The 19,029-nt window shown below is 50.1% G+C and overlaps 9 protein-coding genes across 9 annotated transcripts; 5 read left to right on the top strand and 4 right to left on the bottom strand.

Moving 5' to 3' along the window:
* Positions 1 to 1,897: 1,897 nt before the first annotated feature.
* On the top strand, positions 1,898 to 3,601 carry ASPSYDRAFT_158613 (putative MFS monosaccharide transporter; the record flags this gene model as incomplete). Its single annotated transcript, XM_040842740.1, has 3 exons — positions 1,898 to 1,991; positions 2,043 to 2,340; positions 2,404 to 3,601. The coding sequence occupies 3 exons, from the start codon at positions 1,898 to 1,900 to the stop codon at positions 3,599 to 3,601; spliced, it is 1,590 nt and encodes a 529-aa protein (XP_040699405.1).
* A 1,184-nt stretch (positions 3,602 to 4,785) lies between these two features.
* On the top strand, positions 4,786 to 5,795 carry ASPSYDRAFT_158084 (Rab family GTPase; the record flags this gene model as incomplete). Its single annotated transcript, XM_040842703.1, has 2 exons — positions 4,786 to 4,831; positions 4,885 to 5,795. 2 exons carry the CDS (start codon positions 4,786 to 4,788, stop codon positions 5,793 to 5,795), a joined length of 957 nt encoding a protein of 318 aa, XP_040699406.1.
* A 1,100-nt stretch (positions 5,796 to 6,895) lies between these two features.
* On the top strand, positions 6,896 to 7,978 carry ASPSYDRAFT_157769 (DUF3431 domain-containing protein; the record flags this gene model as incomplete). The annotated part of the gene is made up of 3 exons (XM_040842669.1): positions 6,896 to 7,200; positions 7,285 to 7,854; positions 7,921 to 7,978. 3 exons carry the CDS (start codon positions 6,896 to 6,898, stop codon positions 7,976 to 7,978), a joined length of 933 nt encoding a protein of 310 aa, XP_040699407.1.
* A 3,060-nt stretch (positions 7,979 to 11,038) lies between these two features.
* Positions 11,039 to 12,359, top strand: ASPSYDRAFT_71288 (uncharacterized protein; the record flags this gene model as incomplete). The annotated part of the gene is made up of 3 exons (XM_040850568.1): positions 11,039 to 11,272; positions 11,326 to 12,032; positions 12,100 to 12,359. Coding segments are annotated over 3 exons (1,200 nt in total), but the record flags the coding sequence as incomplete, so codon positions are not given.
* A 266-nt stretch (positions 12,360 to 12,625) lies between these two features.
* ASPSYDRAFT_135229 (uncharacterized protein) lies at positions 12,626 to 13,406 on the bottom strand. Its single transcript, XM_040840718.1, has 2 exons — positions 13,277 to 13,406; positions 12,626 to 13,220 (listed from the first exon to the last, which is right to left on the bottom strand). The coding sequence occupies exons 1-2, from the start codon at positions 13,316 to 13,318 to the stop codon at positions 12,906 to 12,908; spliced, it is 357 nt and encodes a 118-aa protein (XP_040699409.1). The 5' UTR covers positions 13,319 to 13,406; the 3' UTR covers positions 12,626 to 12,905.
* A 988-nt stretch (positions 13,407 to 14,394) lies between these two features.
* Positions 14,395 to 14,811, bottom strand: ASPSYDRAFT_135230 (uncharacterized protein; the record flags this gene model as incomplete). Its single annotated transcript, XM_040840719.1, has 2 exons — positions 14,395 to 14,721; positions 14,779 to 14,811. The coding sequence occupies 2 exons, from the start codon at positions 14,809 to 14,811 to the stop codon at positions 14,395 to 14,397; spliced, it is 360 nt and encodes a 119-aa protein (XP_040699410.1).
* Positions 14,812 to 15,400: 589 nt separating this feature from the next.
* Positions 15,401 to 16,424, top strand: ASPSYDRAFT_92733 (uncharacterized protein; the record flags this gene model as incomplete). The annotated part of the gene is made up of 2 exons (XM_040852723.1): positions 15,401 to 15,420; positions 15,536 to 16,424. 2 exons carry the CDS (start codon positions 15,401 to 15,403, stop codon positions 16,422 to 16,424), a joined length of 909 nt encoding a protein of 302 aa, XP_040699411.1.
* Positions 16,425 to 16,971: 547 nt separating this feature from the next.
* ASPSYDRAFT_34520 (uncharacterized protein) lies at positions 16,972 to 17,408 on the bottom strand (the record flags this gene model as incomplete). The annotated part of the gene is made up of 2 exons (XM_040845251.1): positions 16,972 to 17,247; positions 17,325 to 17,408. 2 exons carry the CDS (start codon positions 17,406 to 17,408, stop codon positions 16,972 to 16,974), a joined length of 360 nt encoding a protein of 119 aa, XP_040699412.1.
* Positions 17,409 to 18,662: 1,254 nt separating this feature from the next.
* ASPSYDRAFT_92735 (uncharacterized protein) lies at positions 18,663 to 18,940 on the bottom strand (the record flags this gene model as incomplete). The annotated part of the gene is made up of 2 exons (XM_040852724.1): positions 18,663 to 18,851; positions 18,908 to 18,940. The coding sequence occupies 2 exons, from the start codon at positions 18,938 to 18,940 to the stop codon at positions 18,663 to 18,665; spliced, it is 222 nt and encodes a 73-aa protein (XP_040699413.1).
* Between the last annotated feature and the right edge of the window lie 89 nt (positions 18,941 to 19,029).

Raw genomic sequence — 19,029 nt, forward strand, 5'->3', positions numbered from 1 at the left:
GGTTCGGTCCATCCAACAGTGATAATAAAAGGCGCTAGTCCCGTGTTGGTGTGTGGACGAACTGCCAAATCATAATTTCTTGTTTCGCCCTTGGGTCCTGGCGCTCTCGGCTCGGAGCTTAATGTAGTTAAGCCCCGCGAAGGATGCTTAGGGGCTTGGCTGGCTTGGCTGGTTGGGTTGAGGAGATTTACCAGGTTACGCGTTGGCTACGATGTGCATTGTCGAATATGTGCGGTGCGTGCGCGAGGGGCTGCGATGGGGGTGAGAAATCGCGGGGTGATGGAGGGGGAGATCGTGGTGTGGTGGCGATGCTGATGCTGAGGGGTTTGGTGCACAAGGTTGTTAGTATGTCCGGGCCAGCAGTCATACCAGGAGTTCAGTGTCTGGCAGCTAAGAAAGAGTCGGCAGTCTTATAAGTCGCGCACCTCCCACATCTTCCACGTTTATGTGGGCCGGATGGATAAATCTCGGGGCATGTCTCACTCTGACAAGCTTGGACATTGACACTGGAGACTGATAGTCTGATAGTCTGCAAGGTGGACTGCCGGCTGAGATTTAAATGACAGATCATCGCATGTCGTTGCGGGTTTACTGTGCTAAAAGGGGATAATGCATTCACTTCGGACCAGGCTGCCGCCTTTTCACTTTGAAGACGTTGAAACTTCGATAAATGAGAAGGGTGGACATCGTTGCAGCCGTTATAGTTGGCCACACCGAGCCGAGTAGCATGCTCCATCGCCCATGCAGCAAGTGTCCGAGTCTGAGTGCGACTGTACTGTACTCCGTACTGAGACGAATCCACAACTGGAGATTTGATGGATGAGTGGGCCGTGTACTCGTGTCATGCCATTGCTTTCCACATGTTCCAGAAAATCCGAGAGCAGAGATTCCCTCTATTAGGCGAATATCAGAGTGCCGTCGTAGAGTCTCGTCTTCAAGCGAATGTATTCGGCGACGAGACAGATCCGTCAGCAACACAACCCATACAATACAATTGGCGAGCCATGGCGTGCGTTTATGGAATGTGAATAGTGGCGGGAGAGGCGTCGGGAACGGCTTCCCGACCAACTCCCGAAAGGGGATGCGCCCCTGGGCCGACCGTGGATACCGAGAACATGGATTGAGGATCCCACAGGCACACGAGCCGACCGGCCTTACTGCGACCGTGCAGGGAAGGCCGTCTCTTGCCTTTCTCGCCGTCAGCAACTCGCTCGTTCTCAGCACGCAGCAGGTCCCGTCGTGCAAGGGGTGCTTATATGGACGGCAAGGAATGATATCGTGACGATGAATTCGGCATATTGGCCATGCATAACTCACCCTGGTGGTGGGTTTGCATAAGCAGCTGCTCGGTCGACTTACTCAACAAGGTTCCGGTCTAAAATTCTTGACTGTTCTTTCGCATGCTTGTCTGCCCCGTCGTGTGCGCTGTGATGTCACGGTGGGTGCCCCGGTGGACTGAAGAACCGCCCAAAGAAAATGCTTAGCCCATCCATCGACGATGCTTTCGTTTTGTGGCTCCACTGTTTAGAAAATTGGTATAGCATTCGTTACACAGCGCCGTCAGCGTCAACGCCGCGGATATCGCTGTTTGGCGAACAGGAACGGAGAACAGCAAAGAGGCTCGTCGCCACACCTACCTTGGGTCTCCAGCTCCTTGCCTCCACCATCCCCCCGTGTTAGGGCTTCTGGAGAAGTAGAAATACCCCCCGTCTCTCCCTCCCCCTACATTCTCCGCGTCTGGAGTTTCTGGTTTTTTCCCTCTCTCTCTCCTGACCTGTCTATTCGCTCCTTATCCTCCCAAGAAGACAGAAAACAAGTTATCAACAATTGGGGGAGTCAAGTCACTAGTCTCAGTCTGGCGTAGCTCTCGTTACTCTCGACCTGATTGACCGTCACCATGGCGCCCTCCTTCGCCGGCATGTCGGGCAAACCGCTGTCCTTGACGGTCTCGGCTGTTGCGACTATGGGTTTCTTGCTGTTTGGATATGACCGTAAGTTGGCTTGGTACTTTGGAGCGCGGGGATAGACTAACTCTGATATAGAGGGTGTCATGTCTGGTATTATCAGTGACAAGGCGTTCAACAACGTCTTCACAGCCACCAAGGACGATTCCGTCATGCAGGCTCTGGTGACGGCTGTCTACGAACTTGGTTGTCTTGCTGGTGCTATCTTCGCCCTGATCTTCGGTGATAGAACGGGTCGTCGATGGATGATCTTCTCTGGCGCTATTGTCATGATCGTCGGTGTGATCATCCAGGTAACCTCCTTCGTGGGCCACATCCCCCTACTACAGTTCTTCTTTGGTCGAGTCATTACTGGTATTGGCAACGGCATGAACACGTAAGTTGCTCGTGCACTATGCACCAGCCCTAAGTCAACATCAACTAATCATGGGCACTGCAGTTCCACGATCCCCACCTACCAAGCCGAGTGTTCCAAGACGCACAACCGTGGACTTCTGATCTGTATTGAAGGTGGTATCATCGCCATCGGTACTGCCATCGCCTACTGGATCGATTTCGGTGCCCACTATGGTCCCCCGGACCTGGTCTGGCGTTTCCCCATCGCCTTCCAGATCTTCTTTGGTATCATCATCATCGTCGGCATGTGGTACCTTCCCGACTCCCCCCGATACCTGATCTCCAAGGACCGCGTCGAAGAGGGAGAGTATGTCCTCGCCGCCCTGGCCGGATGCGAAGTCAGCGACCGGGAGACTCAAGTCCAGAAGCAGCTCGTCCTCGAGTCCCTCCGTGCGTCTGGAGCCCTCGGCCAGAAGACTCGGTTCCGCGACCTCACCACCGGCGGTCCCAGCCAGCACCTGCGTCGTATGCTCGTCGGTTCCTCGTCTCAGGTCTTCCAGCAACTCGGCGGCTGCAACGCGGTCATCTACTACTTGCCCCTGCTCCTTAAGCAGAACCTGCACCAGGATAACGACATGGCTCTCCTCATCGGCGGTATCAACATGATCGTCTACGCCATTTTTGCCACCTTCTCCTGGTTCTTCGTTGAAAAGGTTGGCCGCCGCAAGCTCTTCCTCGGCGGTGCTATCGTCCAAACCGTTGCCATGATCATCACCTTCGGCTGTCTGATCCCCGGCGACGAGCAGAGCTCCAAGGGCGCCGTCTTCGGTCTCTTCCTCTACATGGCCGCATTCGGTGCCGCCTGGCTCCCGCTCCCCTGGCTATACCCCGCCGAGCTGTCACCTGTGCGCACGCGTGCAAAGGCCAACGCCGTCTCAACCTGTAACAACTGGCTCTTCAACTTCACGGTCGTGATGATCACCCCTGTCATGGTCGACTCAATTGGGTGGGGCACGTACCTCTTCTTCGCATGCTGGAACGCCTTCTTCATACCCGTCGTGTGGTTCTTCTACCCCGAAACCGCCAACCGCAGTCTCGAGGAAATCGATCTTATCTTCGCCAAGGGCTTCCACGACAACATCAGCTACGTCCGTGCTTCGCACGAGCTGCCCAAGCTCGCAGATGACGAGATCGAGGCTGAGGCTGCCAAGTACAATTACCACCCTGAGACGGAGGCCGAGGTCGAGAAGGGCCATGTCTCCCCGGGAAGCGGCAGCTCGACTATCAACGGTAATGCTTAAATCGAGTTAAAAAGGCAACTGTCGATTGTTATAGTATGTTCGGCACCCGCATGATGTCCCTTGTGGGTTGCCGTTCTGTTGTATGCTTGTTGTAAAGGGGAAGACGGATGATTTCATTCTCAAACACACTTTACTGCTCATTTTATGAATCGGTTGTGGTTGCATCATGTCAGGTTTGATGCGATCGATGGCTTTCTTTCCTTCTCTTTTCTCTTTCGTTTTTTTTTTCTTTTTGTTTCCGTATACCCCAGATTCAGGCTCAGAGGTCCAAACCCGTGGACCAGGCGGTGGCGATCTGTTTTTGTTTAGACGCTACTTAGATACCTACCGCGTTTCCATGGACTTGATACAAGTATTGATAGGCGATCAATGTATTGTCACTTCTAAATAGTGTTTATCTTGTCTATTTCCCTCATAGTAGGAATGACTAAGCGCGTCATCTGCCGCGGATATGATTAACCGCGATTGCGAATAGATGGCGCTTTTGAGTTTGTGGGATTCCGATCAGCAGTGGGCGGTCACTGCACGGATCTTGCAGGTGATGCAGGCTGCAGCCCCGTTCTGATTGTGGCTGCATCCGGCGATGACTGCTTGCCCAGCTACGGGTGACAGCATGAGTCACTGGCCTGTTAAAGCGGGAGATGCACTGGAACAGTCACCGCATGGAAGCCATGCAAGAGAAGCAGAGAAGCAGTCTGTTGTTGATTGAAGGATCGATCCCTGGTTCGCACCCTTGGCAAATGGGGATACCCTGGTAACTAAGTGGTAACTTTGGGAGTCAGCAAGGGGTCAGTTTACAACTCACAGATCAACAACTGGGGATGAGCAACAAACCGGGCAAAAAAAATAAAATAAAAAATAAGATAACGTAAATTAATAAAAGAAGGACAAAGAGAGGTGAAGTCTGTGAGCACCTGATGCTGTCGTGATCTGCTGATTTCTTTCAGTTTCAGCAGCTCAGCCTCGTTCCGCTCCCTCTCATTTAGCTCTCCCCGCCTCTATTACTCCCCTCCTTCACCTACCTGCTCACCACACTTTTAAAAAAAGTCCCTTCTATTACTATCCTCTACATTCTACGCTTTATATATTACGCACTCTTATATATCTCTGCCTTGCCTCCTCCTTTCTCTCTGGATCATGAAAATCCAGCTCTCGCGCGGCCCCGCCTCAACACCAACCCCGCCATGAGCTCCTCTCTAGAAGCCAAGATCGTAGTGCTCGGCGCCCAAGGTACCCCATCCAAACATTTTTCCAGTCAACCACTAACCAACCCTCCGGTGCAGGCGTCGGCAAAACCTCCCTCGTCCAGCGGTACGTCCGCAACGCCTTCAACGCCTCCTCCACAGCCTCCACCGTCGGCGCCTCCTTCGTAACAAAGCGCGTATTCGATAGCACCTCCGACACCCTCGTCCGCCTCCAGATCTGGGACACCGCAGGCCAGGAGCGGTTCCGGAGTATATCGCGGCTGTACTACCGTGGCGCGAACGCGTGCCTCCTGTGCTACGACATCACGGACGAGGCGAGCTTTATGGAGATGACAGGGTGGTTGGGCGAGTTGAAGCGGAATCTGGGGACCGGTGACACTGGAGGCGGGGATGAGGATGGAGGAGGACAGCTGCCGATTGTGGTGCATGTTGTCGGGACAAAGAGCGATATTGTTGCCGATGACCCTGTGAAACGGAAGGTGCCGTTTGAAAGGACGATTGCGTATGTCGCTGAGCAGCTTTATCCCAGTCGGGCTTCGACGCCGCCGCCTACGGCAACTGTTTCTGGTGCTGGGCCCGGGGGACGGTCTTCGAGTGCTACCCTGCCTGGTGGGATGGGGGTCGGGGTGGATAGTAAGCGGAGTAGTGGGTTCTGGGGACAGGATATTGGGTGGGATTGCTGCCATGAGATTAGCGCGAAGGATGGGGAGGGAGTTGAGGAGGTGTTCCGGGTCATTGCGAGGAAACTGGTGGAGCAGAGGACGAAGCGGGATGCGGAGGCCATGGCTGGGGCGATGTCACCGGGGGGCTCGTCGTCGGCGCTCGAGGGGCCTGCGGGATCGCATTCTGGGGTTGGAATTGATGGAGGGGGGAGTTTCCGGCTGGGGATGAACGATAAGAGGCGGAGCTGGCTGATGTTTCCGCCGAGCAGTACTGGAGACGAGGGGGAAGCGGTTGAGATTGTGAAGAAGAAGGGGCGATGTTGTTGATTGCTATCTTCGTTGGCTTTTTGCTTGCATGACGCAGCTTTAGTTGGTTTGGCGTTGGGATATGATTTTGCATGCATGGTTGATGGGTGCTGGCACCCATGAAGGACGACGGTACATGACTGATGTATAAATGATGGCACGGACACGATGGTTAGAATACACAACAGAACCACATTCTATATATCGCAATTCCCCATGGATATGACGACGTGTACTTGCTACTCCGGAGTATACTCCGTCAAGACCCTGCAAGATCCAGCATGAAACATCCAAACTGACGAATCCAAGAATAGTTCATCCCTGCAGAGTGGTGTGTTCCACGCTAAACCGCGATCAAATATGATAGGTGCGGGCCCGACGATCCAGTCTGGCCAACGCAAAGCCCGTCGCAAATAAAATGAACGACGATGATCAGCATTAATTTTTACGGCCGCGCGTCTAGCCAAGCATCAAGGGACCACTCGGGGCCTGAGGCTGTCAGTGTCAATTCCAGTGTCAGCTGAATACGAGTGTGCTTTCGTATTCGTGCAGCGATTCGGCGAGACCAAGGCTGAAGAACCCTCTTGTTGGACAGGGATAGATGGAGACCGGAAATGGTCAATGGACCCTTGCTTCAGAGTTCAGGGACTGGACCATCAAGACTGGCTGGAACTCCATCGGGCGCGCGCCAGTGGATGATCGGCCGAGTCGACGGAGATTCTCCAGCGTTCAGTGATCAATCTGAATCTGCGGGTGCAGGCTGCCCATCCGTAAGTGTTCCAGGAGCACCGCGTCCAGCAAGGGCGAGGCTCGGCACTGCTGGATGGCGACAGCGACACGTTGCAGACAATGCTGTCGGATATTTAATTGCACACTGCGACTGGGAGCGAGGGGGGTACTGGTTAGCTGAGGTGGTAGTAAGCTGGCGCTGCTTGGTATCGACCAATCCGGCCGGTTCCCGTTCTGACCCCAACCCAACCGGCCACTCACGCGCTGCCCTCACTTCGCTGCCTCAATCTTTTTCTCCTTTTCCCCTCCACCTCGCCCTTCGTGACCCTGTCCGTGTCTCTCGTTTCTCTTTTCTTCATTCTTTCGAGTTCTATCGCCATTGAGGTTATGAAATGAGAGGGTCTCTGCGCATCGGGGCCGCTGCCCTCCTTACCATCTCGCTTCTTTTCCTCCTGGGCCGCCTGGTCAACGTCGCTCCCCAGGTTCCACGCCCACAGGCCCGATGGATCTTCAATGTCGGTAGCAGGCCAGATCCCTCCGAGCTCAACTCTTGGAGATCGCGATGGTCGAAGAGCGAATCTGGCGTCATCCCCAAGACCTACGACACGACTCCCATCACCGTCCCCAATGATCGCATCATCGTGATGGCCAAGCTGGCCGTGGAGGACACGAGTTGGGTCGGTGCCGAGCTGGCAGAGTATGTGGCCATTTTCTTTCTTTCTTTTTTTTTTTTTACCTTATTTTTCATCCCCAAACCGGACTGACGATTGTTTGAATTTAGGTGGCGGAGCTTCATCTACACGGTCGACGATCAAAACGCGGCGCGACACACTCCCATGAACAAGGGTCGCGAAGCTCTCGCCTACCTCCAGTACATCGTCGACCACTACTACGATCTCCCAGCAACGATTGTTTTCATCCACAGCCACCGTGATGGCTGGCCTGGCGCCTGGCACACCGACACATTCGACTACAGCAACGTGGAATCGCTCCGGTCGCTGCAGATCGACTTTGTGCAGCAAAACGGTTACGCCAACCTCCGCTGCCAGGAAAGTCCCGGTTGCCCCGACGAAATCAGACCTTTCCGGAACCCGCCCCGACCGGGCAAGAACGCCGAGAAGATCTATGCCGATGCGTGGAAGGCGCTGTTCCTGAGCGACGACGTCCCGGAAGTTGTCGCGGCCCCGTGCTGTTCGCAATTCGCTGTCTCCCGAGAGCAGGTCCTCCAACGCCCATTGAGCGACTATCAGCGATACTACAACTGGGTGCTCGGAAACGACCTTCCTGATGATTTGACCTCCCGTGTAATGGAGTATACTTGGCATATTATTTTTGGACAAGACTCTGTTTAGTATGTTCCCGGCCTTGGGTCGACAGTCGACCCTCAACCCCTTGCTAAATGCTAACCGATATTTAGCTGCCCCGACGTTTTCCAATGCTACCAAGACGTCTACGGTACAGCTTCTCTCTGGTAATTTTGGATAATTCTTGTATATATTGGAATAACCGATTTTCTGCACCCCTGACGACGACATATGTGACAAACTTACTTTTTTCCCTCTTATTCTGCCGGCCCAGGCGCACGTTGTATATTAATCAGACTTTGCATTATGGGTATTTTATTATAGACTATTTGACCACTTTTCTTCGGGTTTCGGGGTTTTTCATCGTCGTGGGTGTCAGATATAAGTTATCTTAGTTATTATCCATTCTCTCCCTCTTCCGGACTCGGCAAAATCCAGTTGCGGATATCACGCGACTCCACGCCAAGCTTAGCTTTCTAAACCGGTAGCGAGGAATAAATATCCGACGACGTAAGGATTTAGTTACCGCCTGAGGCTGACTGATTGAGTTCTCTCGCGGGCGGCGGAAACCTATATTTAACTCCCGCCACGGTAATAAATTAGGATCCTAATGCTAAGATCCTTTGGAGTAAGAGGGGCTGTTTGGGGACGGTCCACAATTTCTCCATACAGAGGCAATTCATCTTCACAGGATCAAAAACGCCAGGATACTTGTATGTTAGATTATAATTCATGGGCAGGTGTTGAGGTTCTTTGGTCTCGGCGCGCCTGTTACTATCAAGATATAGGGCTACGGTCTCATGTGACCACTCAACAAAACCATGGCGTCTAATATTCTATTTGAACAAAACAAAACCAGGAAACAGGTACAAATTTAAGTAATACACTATCAAGACCATTGTCATCTGGTTGCCAGCAACCGTGGTCAGTAAGTATCCTTTCATACAATTCATACACCAAAGGGATTTTCTAGATACTCCTGTCTTTAAGAAACGCGCCGCCAATTCTATCTAATCTAGAAGGAGGACGTCAAACCAAAGACAAGACACAAAGGCCAAAGCCCAAGGCCCTCAAAACCAAAATCCAACAACAAAAACCAAGGGTGAGAAAATAGACGCACACAAAACAAGTAAAACAACGCACCTCAGATTTGATAACCCGCGGAACCTTTCTAGTCTCAACGATAGCGGTTTGTCATCTTTCTTGTGGACAAGACGGTGGTGTTTGGATACGTGCATGTCGGGCATTTCCTCAGTAGAGCCGGGCAGGGGGATCGTCTCTGCCAACGTTTGAAACATCGACAACAGTGGCGGATTTAGGAAACGAGAGATATTGAAGCGTCACCGAGGCAATTTTATTGTTGCTACCTGGTGGCAGACTACTAGTTTCAGTAGAAGGTACAAGGGAACCGCACGCCGTCAGCATTACAGGGTTATTCACGGCCAAAAAGGTAGGGTAAATATTGTCTTCGAGAACGCTGACATGAACACGATGATGGTATCGCTGTTCGATCTCCCTTGAGAAGAGGTGGTAGTTGGCGAGGTCGCGCCCGTTCCTACCGAAGCGGAAGGAGGTAGCGCTGTTCCTTACTATGTATGTAGACAGTTGTTATATGTCCAAGTGCAACTCGATTTCTTCATGGGGGCGACGCACTATAGTAGAAAGGGATCAAAAAAACTGTCACGTTTCTTCCCTGTCTCTATCTTAGTCTTCAAGAGGCTGCGCGCTTTAGCCGGCTGTGAAAACAGAAGCCGGTAAGATCGCAAACTCCCTTCAAACACAGCGGCGTGGCTTCGAGGCTTTAAGCAGAAGCTGTGCGTAGCACTGGTAGTAGTTGGAAACTGACAAACTGGCAGAAAGAGCTACAAGAGAAGATTCCGGGTGGAAGTTAAGCGATAAAATATTGTCTCTGTATTGGTATAGTGGAACCGTATTGGGGTCAGTATCACACTGGAAAGACAAATTTAGATAGCTAACACGGAACTGTTCTCTTTCCTTGCGAGAGAGCAAGCATAGGTTCTTGTCTTGGAGCTACAGATGCGCGCTAGAAAGTATATGGCTGCAAAACACGATCAAAGCCTCCGAATTCTGCGGCGCCCACTTTCGTACCGACTTTTTACGAAGGATAGAACAAGCAAGAAACAGCCAGTTTGCATTTTGAACCACGTGAATCCGGAATCCCGTATCGCTTCTCTGGATGGGAGGGAGAGATGACAGAGATTGGTCTTAGACATTGGGTCAATATCGACTTTTGATGGTGTGGGTGGCGTCCTCTCTTTCCCGATGGGCCGTAAGTTACCGTAGCCTGTCTCGACGAGGTAGACCTGCTGTCCTCTTTTCGTACAGATAGATTTCCGAATCTTTTGCAATAGCACCGGGAGTGCTTCCGTTGCGACTCTGGATGGCTGAATCTGATATCGATTCCCGAGTGCGATGTGAAAAACATCTACAGGATATCTCTTCGAGCCTGACGCTGCAACCGATGCAAGGATAGTGCGAGATTGAGGCTGGCGGAAATGATTGTTACACAAGCTTCCCTGACCCCGATCAGTTTACGAAGCATGGCGCTGAAGGCTGCTGGATTATTCACCTGTTCCGAAACCTGACAAGGATGTGTCCAATATTGCAAAACAGCCGCAACTAGAGGTTTCAGGCAAGTGGCATATCGCGCGTTACTATTTTGCAGAGACGGCCGTAAGAGATATGAGGATCATTTGTTTTGTCCGACGTCTTCCTTGGCGTCTGGCCTCTGAACGTGTTAGTATCATCGATCATACCCATCATCGCATTATCGACATGAAAATACGCGAATAGCTGCGCCAAAACACCTCAACTAGCGCTAGTCAGACATTTCAAAGCGCACGGGACCGCGGCATGAGATGCATCTTGTGGTATCAAAGTAATCTCGTCTACATCAGCTCGAATCTGGTGTGTTGAAAGCCGCCATAGGGATCTCGGTCTAATTGAAAGACCAGAGACATCGGCTGTCTCGATTATGGCTCAGTGGACAGTAGGTCATCGCTGTCTCATCCCTTTTGCTACGTGGGATCCTAAGACGCTTTTCTCGCTGGGCTGTTTACCATGGTGTTCAGTTCTCGCCAGGAGTAGCTTAAATAGGTCTATCTCCCCTTTCCATGCCCTGCATCTAATCACCATCTTCATATCTATCACCCAGCATACCATTTCACGTCACTCTAACATTGCCGTCACACCCCCGAGTGTTCCCAACAGATGGACACTGAATTTCAAACCTCGCCCTTCCCATTTAGCGCAGTTCCGCAGCCCTTTGTCAGAAAGTCCCATGAACTGTCCTCAGAAAATGGCACCGCTCTCGTGCCGGTAAGCTCTCTCAGCACTTCATCTGTTTCGGTGCATATCGTTCCAGAACCACAGACAACCACTGTTGATTCCTGCCTGTTCCCATCATCTCAACAGATGGGTCAGCCTTCACCATCGGAAGATCTGGTAAGTTCGCAATCCTCCTTGTTGGGATCCAAGGAGCTGACTGAGTTCTGAAGAGGCGTTCTATCGCCATCAACAGCGTGTTCGGGGCGGTAGGGACGGCCGCCATCGGCCTCAATCGCCACTGTCGTCAGTTGGAGGCCGACCTCGAGTCGCCAGATTCCGTTATTCATTCGGTCTGGCAGGAAGCATGGCCCGATTCACCATTGAGCCCAGTCACCTTCTGGGAATGGGTCTCCGGGGTTATCAGCGTTGTGGAGCACCTGAACACCACCAACACAACAAAGCCAACTTTCCGCGACGTAGCAATGCTGCTGCATCCTGGAATTGACGGTGGGAGCGCACAAGTTACTCTCGTATCAAAGGTAATTATAGTGGCGGTATGTTCTCTGACAGCGCTGGCCAGGGTATCCGCCATAACCCCCCAATCGGCCGCTACGAACCCAGAGATTCTGACGATGAATATCTCCAATGCGGAGCATGCGGTAAAATCTCAAATCGACTATCCTCCAACTGAGATATTCACCTCTATTCGGGAGGTAGCTCGCGCTGCTCCCCGTCTAGAGTCCACTACGAACGCTTCGGACCAAATTCAGACGGACCTTGTTGATTACACGTTTTTTCGGCGAATGGGTATACGGATCAAATTTGTGACAACCATCGCCGATCACTTATATTTTGATTTTGCGAGAAAAGAGCTGTGGGTTTTCAAATTTCCATCTATCTGCCTCGCTAGCCTGCGGGGAACAGCGATTACCGATCTGTATGCCACTGCCCTCTACCCCATATCAGTTTGGCTGCTAACCAGGGATTCATCTCCCCATATATAGCATAGGCGAGGAGTCCTGCGACTTCACATCTTACCCGACGATATTCGAAGAGGTGTTATTGTCAATTCGACTCCTGTTTTCTAGTTCGAAAAAGTCTCGGGACGCTTTCCAGAAGACACTAGGCGCAGTACAGGAAGACACCGACCCTTTTTTCGACGAACTTCTCTTATCGCTGCAGCCGGCCAATATGCAGCCAGCAGGGACAGGAGCCCGAGCACCGGGTACTATCTTGCCACTGTTTCGCTCACGCCCTACATCGCAACGGTACTTTGACCGATGTTATTTTCAAGACTACAAGCTGAACGAGGCACGATGGGAGCGAATGCAAAGTGGCAGAACCTGTAGTGCCAGTGCGGAATTCCGGATATTTGGATATCGTCTGCGTGCACTACAAGCTTTCGTTCAGAACCAGCCAATCCGCAGCCTTCGCGAGCTGCTTAATGAACGGCGTGACAAGGTAGAGGTTATTAAGTTTCTCGTGAACAACAGAATTAACATAGCTGTGGGTTTTGTAGGATTGTCAGGTCTTGGTATAGGGTTAGGTCAGCTTATTATAAAGTAAGGTTTCCGTTCTTTCCTTCTCTGTTTCAATGCATAATACTTTTCATATTACTGCATTCCATTACAAATATGACCCAATTTTAAATTGGTAGGTGCCCGTGTATAAGTCAAGACGGAGAAGGAGAAAATAACTGGGATTCACACAAGATATAATTCTTAAAGAGTGTATGCGGAACTTGACCGTCTTCGAATCTGTACAAGTTGAATCTTCAAAGGAATATCAATAGCAGCAATAACAGGGCTTCTCACGATCCATTTCGGCCGCCCACGTACATTCTTGTACCGTCCGGAAGTTTGTAGGAGTAAGAAGCGGTAGGTGGTTTTACGACCGAGCGGGCCATGTCGGGCAGACGTTGGATAATGATTTGGCCCTTCACTTCAGAGGGAAAATTTTCGGACTCGGCGATGGCGTCGGAATACTCCTGGTCGAATTTAAACCAAAAGGGGTTTACTATTTCGAACTTGAATTCGGCGTCCGATTTCGCATTTGCCCAGGTATCTAGGGTCTTCCTGTCCGAGGCGATGATCTTGTATCGGCAGTTTTCAAAGTTGCATCCTCTCTGTTATCGTATGTTAGCAGCTATTGTAGTAATGGCGACTGGTCGTGCGTTCTTACGGTAAGCCCGACAGCATATGCTTTGACTGGTGCGTCCGCCATTGTTCTAGGAGGTCGAGAACTAGGCACAAAAAAGGTTGTAATGTGGGTATGTTACTTCTTTAAATGGAGCGTGCAATGGTGATGTGTGTTGGAACGATAGGTATTGCCTGACCAAGGGGAGGAGGGCGAGGTTTTATAAACTTGGGAATCCGCAAGGCAGCTGACCAGCGAACAATGATGTACCACGCCCTGAGGGTGCCAGTGTCTTCTTGACAAAGCCAGAATTGGATCAAGGATATCTCTCGGGCCTGGGTTCTTTTAAGATCCCGTCTCATATCCGAGAAGCGATCATTTGTTCTTTCAACATCGCGCTCACAGGACTCGATCGGGCCCATGGATCACAGCCAAAGGAATAAATAACATTGTTTTGTCCAAAGCCCTTTCATTCTCGATATTGAAAAGGCCTGAAGAAAGGAGGCTCTGGCTGGAACTCTGCAATTCCTTTGCCGCTTAATAGCTGCTGCACGGCTGAGACAGGTGTTCTAAGGATATCACGATACTAAACGAGCAGAACTTCTCTCGTTCTTACGTACAAAGCACAGGAGTCTCTCAATAGGGAGTGGGAGTGGATGAGAATCAAATCATTATTCCGGAATGTCTCCCCCGTCTTATCTCTCGGACCCTGTCTTCGCCATCGAGAACCATCAAAGCCCTGAGTACCTGGTACGCTGTCCCGTAGACGGATTACTGAAATAAATGGATGGCTAGTAACGTGAGTTATCACATTTCCCAACCTCTATCTCACATGGATAACAAATTCTACCCGTTCAATGTCCCCATCTCTATCGCACACCCTCAGATAATCATACTGAAACAGCACGACGAAAACGACAATAACAACAACAAAGAAAGGGCAGAAAAAAGGAAAACCGCCCAAGACATTTTTTCCCACTCACTCTAACTATCCAGTCACTGCTCTTACCGTGACCTATGCACGATAAGGTACCATTTCCTTTGACCCCAGTGAGGCCGATGCGGACTAAAACCCCTTGGATTTGCGACCAAGTTCACCAATCTGGCAAAGGCGTAATTACGACGAAGGACCAACCAAAGAATATAAGAAGCCCCGGATCAAACTAAATGCTCGGAAATGTGACCCACGTGCTTGTCGCACCATCGTGTTGGCATGCGCCCTTTGCCGAATCCCCCGTTGGCGAGAAGTCCGGCAGCCGCGTGAAGACAACCAGGCCGAGGAATCTATTCATATCCGCCAACTCGGTTGTGGACTTCTGGATGTTGAATGCAGTATCATATAGGTACCACTGCCCCGAGCCGTCCTTTTTTTCAATGGACTTCTTGAGGCGTTGGAGTTGTTGGTACCATTCATCTAGGGTCGCCGTGTCCTTTGCTGTAATGAGCACACGGTGAGTCCCACTATCTTCCTTCCATTTGTCGCCGACCCTCTAGATGAACCGTCAGAATCGAAAGCTCGTGGGATCTTGGACTTATCAGGGACTCACCCGGAGACCGATAGCATATGCGTAAACCGGCATGATGGAAGTGACTTTTTTGGACCTTGGTAATATTAATGGAGAGGCAGGGTACCCGCGGTACGCAAAAACCCAGCTGGAGAGGTGTATCTTGCGCTGAGGTTGATGGGAGGATGGGGGATAGTTGTTGTAATGGCGTTTTTGGCGGTGATACAACCGGTAAGCAGTGTGTAGGAGGACGTTGCTTGAGAGGGAATCAAGAAGTAGAACCAAGCAGTCCTATTCAGATACTTATAGAGAGAATGGATATAGTATAAGATAAAGAAAGGATCCTTAGTGAACTACTACTACTACTACTACTACTACTACTACTACTAATATTCCTTCAAGAATGTTTTCCATCTTGTTTGCATCCCACTCTGTGCTGCTTAGATCGAATAAAGACATCTTGTTTGCACCTAGATACAATCGCCTTTAGCAAACCGGTAGCAAAAACACATGGGGTTAGTTTGCTTTGTCAAGGAGCCCTGAACCGCAGAAATGACGCTTATCAATGTCATCGATTGGGGATGGGCGTGTGTTCCGTCCTATCGTGCTCCGTTTCACAGGCTACTGAAATCGCCGGTGTGTCCCATATCATTTTCGCGACAATATGTTGCATCACGGCCGTGGGTAGGCCGACAATAGCCCCTCTACCGAACGGTTATGAGGACACAGTTCTTCAAATGAACGTCCACTTAGCTTAAGCCTGGGCTTCTGTGAACACTTATATTGACGATCCCGTTAGCAATTCCTTCATCGACTTCCGGAAACTTACTCAGGTTTATCGCAGTCGAACGCCTGGCAACAACGCAGCCCATCCCGACAGCTTGGCACTCAATGTGGTTGAGTACGCATTGTTCCAAAAGATAGGGGTGAAGATAACGTTTGTGAACAACATTGTAGACCACCTAGACTTCGACATCACGACTAAGGAACTATCGATACTCGCCTGGCCATCGTTCTTCCGGGTTAATCTCGCTGACGGCGCTGGGAACCGTACCGGGGTGCCACTCGCCAATCTGTATGATACTGCTCTCTGCCACTTTTGCCGTTATGCCCTTGACTTCCAAGTTCTAACCCTTCGTCTCTTCACATGCAGGCTGGCCAAAGGGCTTCGAGCGTCGGCCTCCGAGCCAACTATCTTTGAAGAAGTAATCTTATCGATGCGGCTACTCTTTTCTAGATGGAAGGAGTCTCGAAAGATGTTTCGGGAACGAGTAGGCCAAGAGGAACAGCCTGTTGACCCCTTTTTGGGGGGGTGCGTATCACCAATAAATGCGCGTAACGCCCAAAGGGCTTTCCGCTCTCATCTTTTACCTGTCTTTCATCGCCACCCGGAGCCTATGCAGTACTTCAATAACACCGATTTCAGAGACTATGCGTTAGATCCAGAGCGGTGGGATCGTCTACGAGACAGGAGAACCTGCAGCGCAGCTGCAGAGTTCCCTGTGTTTGCGGACCGTCTGAGAGCCCTGCAGGCCTTTATAAACTCCCAACCTCTCGACGGCTTCAGAGAACTTGTTGGTGATCGTCGAAACAAGGTGGAGATGACCAAGTTTAGGGTTTCTCTGGCTGTCGTTGCCATAACCGCCATTGGCGTAGTGGCAACGATTGCCACGACGTTTTCCAAGTGAGTCCGACCCATTGGTCTATGGTAATTGGTGAGTGTTTCATGTTGGGGCTCGAGAGGTTCAATTGTTTTCTTTTCTTTTCTTTCCTTTTATTTTTTATTTTTATTTTTATTTTATTTTTTTCCTCTTCACTTTCTTTCTCTTTGTTGAATAGCCTCGGGGATCAAATGCCCTAATTTTTAATGTACTTTAGTTATTATTATTTTTATTATTTTAACAAGCTGAGTATCACACTACGCGTCTCGTCCCACTCTTAGCCATGAGGCGAACTTGGAAGTATCTATGCAGGGGAATATGAAGAGAAAGTAACAGTTTCGGTAAGCTGTAGAAAACCATGCACTGTAACAGTATATGTATACAGAGCTAAACAAACAAACATTGGGTCCGTTGAAGAAGTCAAAAAATCCGACAGAATATCAATACAACAGTAAGAACATATTTTGCAATTAACAGTCACGTAATCCTGAAACTGAGTGCAGCTTGGAAGCTACATCTATGCCAAAGGCCGCAGCGGCTCAGCAAGATATAAGTAACAGCCACGTTAAACCTGTCAATCCTCAAACTGCTTTTCCGGGGGGTGGGGCTTGACCGGCACGTCAAAAATGGGACCATTGGGCAAACGTTGGACCATGAACCGGGCCGGCAGACGTCCAATCACGTATTTTGAAGATTGTTCGAAACGAACGAAATCTTTGATGTCAAAGAGAAACCAATATGGAGTTACCGCTTCAACAATGTAGCCCGACATATGCTCTGTCCAGGCATCGAGTGCCGCAGCGTTGTATGCAATGATCTTGTATCGACAGTTTTCCCTGTCGGCGCCATCCTACTCGAAAGGAAAGGAAAGAAATAAAGTTAGTAGCTAGTCACTGTAATTAGGGTGGATGGCTTGAGGGAACCCACTGTAAGGCCGATGGCATACGCTGTGACAGGGGTGTTCGCCATTGCTCCGGTAGATAGTTTTAAGTCGAGAAAGTTGGGAAACATGTGGCTTAAAGTGATAAGGCGTGATGATAAGAGTGTAATTTGAACCGATGTATATAGAGAGGCGAAGGGGACAAATGTCCAGTATTTGTAGGCTTGGAGACTGGCAAGGCACCTCTCTGACGAACAATGAACCGTGGCCAAAAAGCATCACTATCTGGGTCGGAATAAAGATTGGCTTGATCAAGGAGTCGCTTGATCTCAAAAGAGGTTGCTTTTGATTCTTTAAGTGTACAAGGCTACGGTCAAATGTATCGCAAAAGTTGTCTCTGGGTCACAGACAAAGAGACACTCTTTTCCCCGAAGCCCTTTCATTTCTATCTTGTGGGACGCCAGTTCAAAGCACAGCTGACCAGTTACCGTGTCAAACAGATCCAAGACTTCTTTGCTGCTTTCGGTCCCCATTGACTGTCTGGCAATGGGAACCTGAGGGGCTGGCGGATGTCCTTGTTGTCCTTCAAACGTAGCACCTCGTTCAGAAAACGCCCCTGGCTTTTGATCAATTCCCCTTTGTTCTCTTCATTGCGCCTATTTATGTCTCTCTTCTACTATTCTATATATAGTTTTCACTGTGCTCTGTTGCTTATGGCCTCGAGCCTTTATTTCCTATTTATTCCTTTATATAATAAACACAATGAAGCCTCCTCCAGCAACTGGCTTTCCTAGGAAGGTAGGTGCATTCGAATCAGACAGAAAATTCCCGGGATGTACTAATACCTTGACCCAAGGCGAGATATATTCTATTTCAGCGGCACCTCTACCGTATCGTTCCATTTACTCACTCCACAAAGAGCCAATCGTTATAGGAAGCTCCAGTACGAAAGGAGCATGTGGTAGGTGAACTGGCTCAACTCACCATGTGTACGCTGGACTCACCAACTATTTTCCATCCTTCACAGTTTCAGATGCAGACGCAGTGGACTTTCGCAAACGAACCGTACTTCTCACCTAAGCATAACCACATCAATCCTCTGCACACCAAAGAAAGGTCGACCGATGCGACAGAAACCCGTAGACCAGCAACAACAAGAGCAAAAAATAAAAATAAAATGTAACAAAATACCAATGAAATCAACGATTGAAAAATGTAATCCATACCTTCTTTCCATTCCGCGACGGCTGCATATCCTTCCCCTCATCATTGGCTGCTTGCAGCACCACATCCTCTTCCTGGTCTTCTTCCACCATATACTCCCCGGGAGAGAAATCTGGCAACGGCGCAAATATCACACGCCCGATAAAGTTGTCCAAGCCCGTCTAAACGTTCACAGAATTCTGGATATCGAAATCACGGGCATCGTACAGGTACCAGTCGCTGTCCACTTTTTCGATAGGCAACCCGAGGTTTTTAACCACGCCATACCAGGAATCAAGGGTGTCTTTGTCCGTGGTGGTAATCAAAACCCGCCCAGTTCCCGTATCTCTGTTCCATTTCCCGCCCACCTTCTAGACGGACTCTTAGGACTGAATGGTGTTGGTTGGTTGACTTCGCAAGCACTCACCTGGATATTGATCGCGTACGCGTAGAAAGGCATATTGGAAGTTGGCTTTTTGGACTTTGGTAGAATTGATAGAGAGAAAGAGAGCACCCGTGGTAGGCACAATCCGAGCAGGAGAGGTGTAT

The sequence above is a fragment of the Aspergillus sydowii genome (genome assembly GCF_001890705.1).
Source record: "Aspergillus sydowii CBS 593.65 unplaced genomic scaffold ASPSYscaffold_11, whole genome shotgun sequence".
Classification (NCBI taxonomy): domain Eukaryota; kingdom Fungi; phylum Ascomycota; class Eurotiomycetes; order Eurotiales; family Aspergillaceae; genus Aspergillus; species Aspergillus sydowii.

Coding starts and splice junctions, on each gene's coding strand:
- ASPSYDRAFT_135229 (XM_040840718.1), bottom strand. CDS start 13,318: ATGGCGGACGCACCAGTCAAAGCATATGCTGTCGGGCTTACC. Junction 13,221..13,276: donor CATATGCTGTCGGGCTTACC/GTAAGAACGCAC, acceptor ATACGATAACAG/AGAGGATGCAACTTTGAAAA.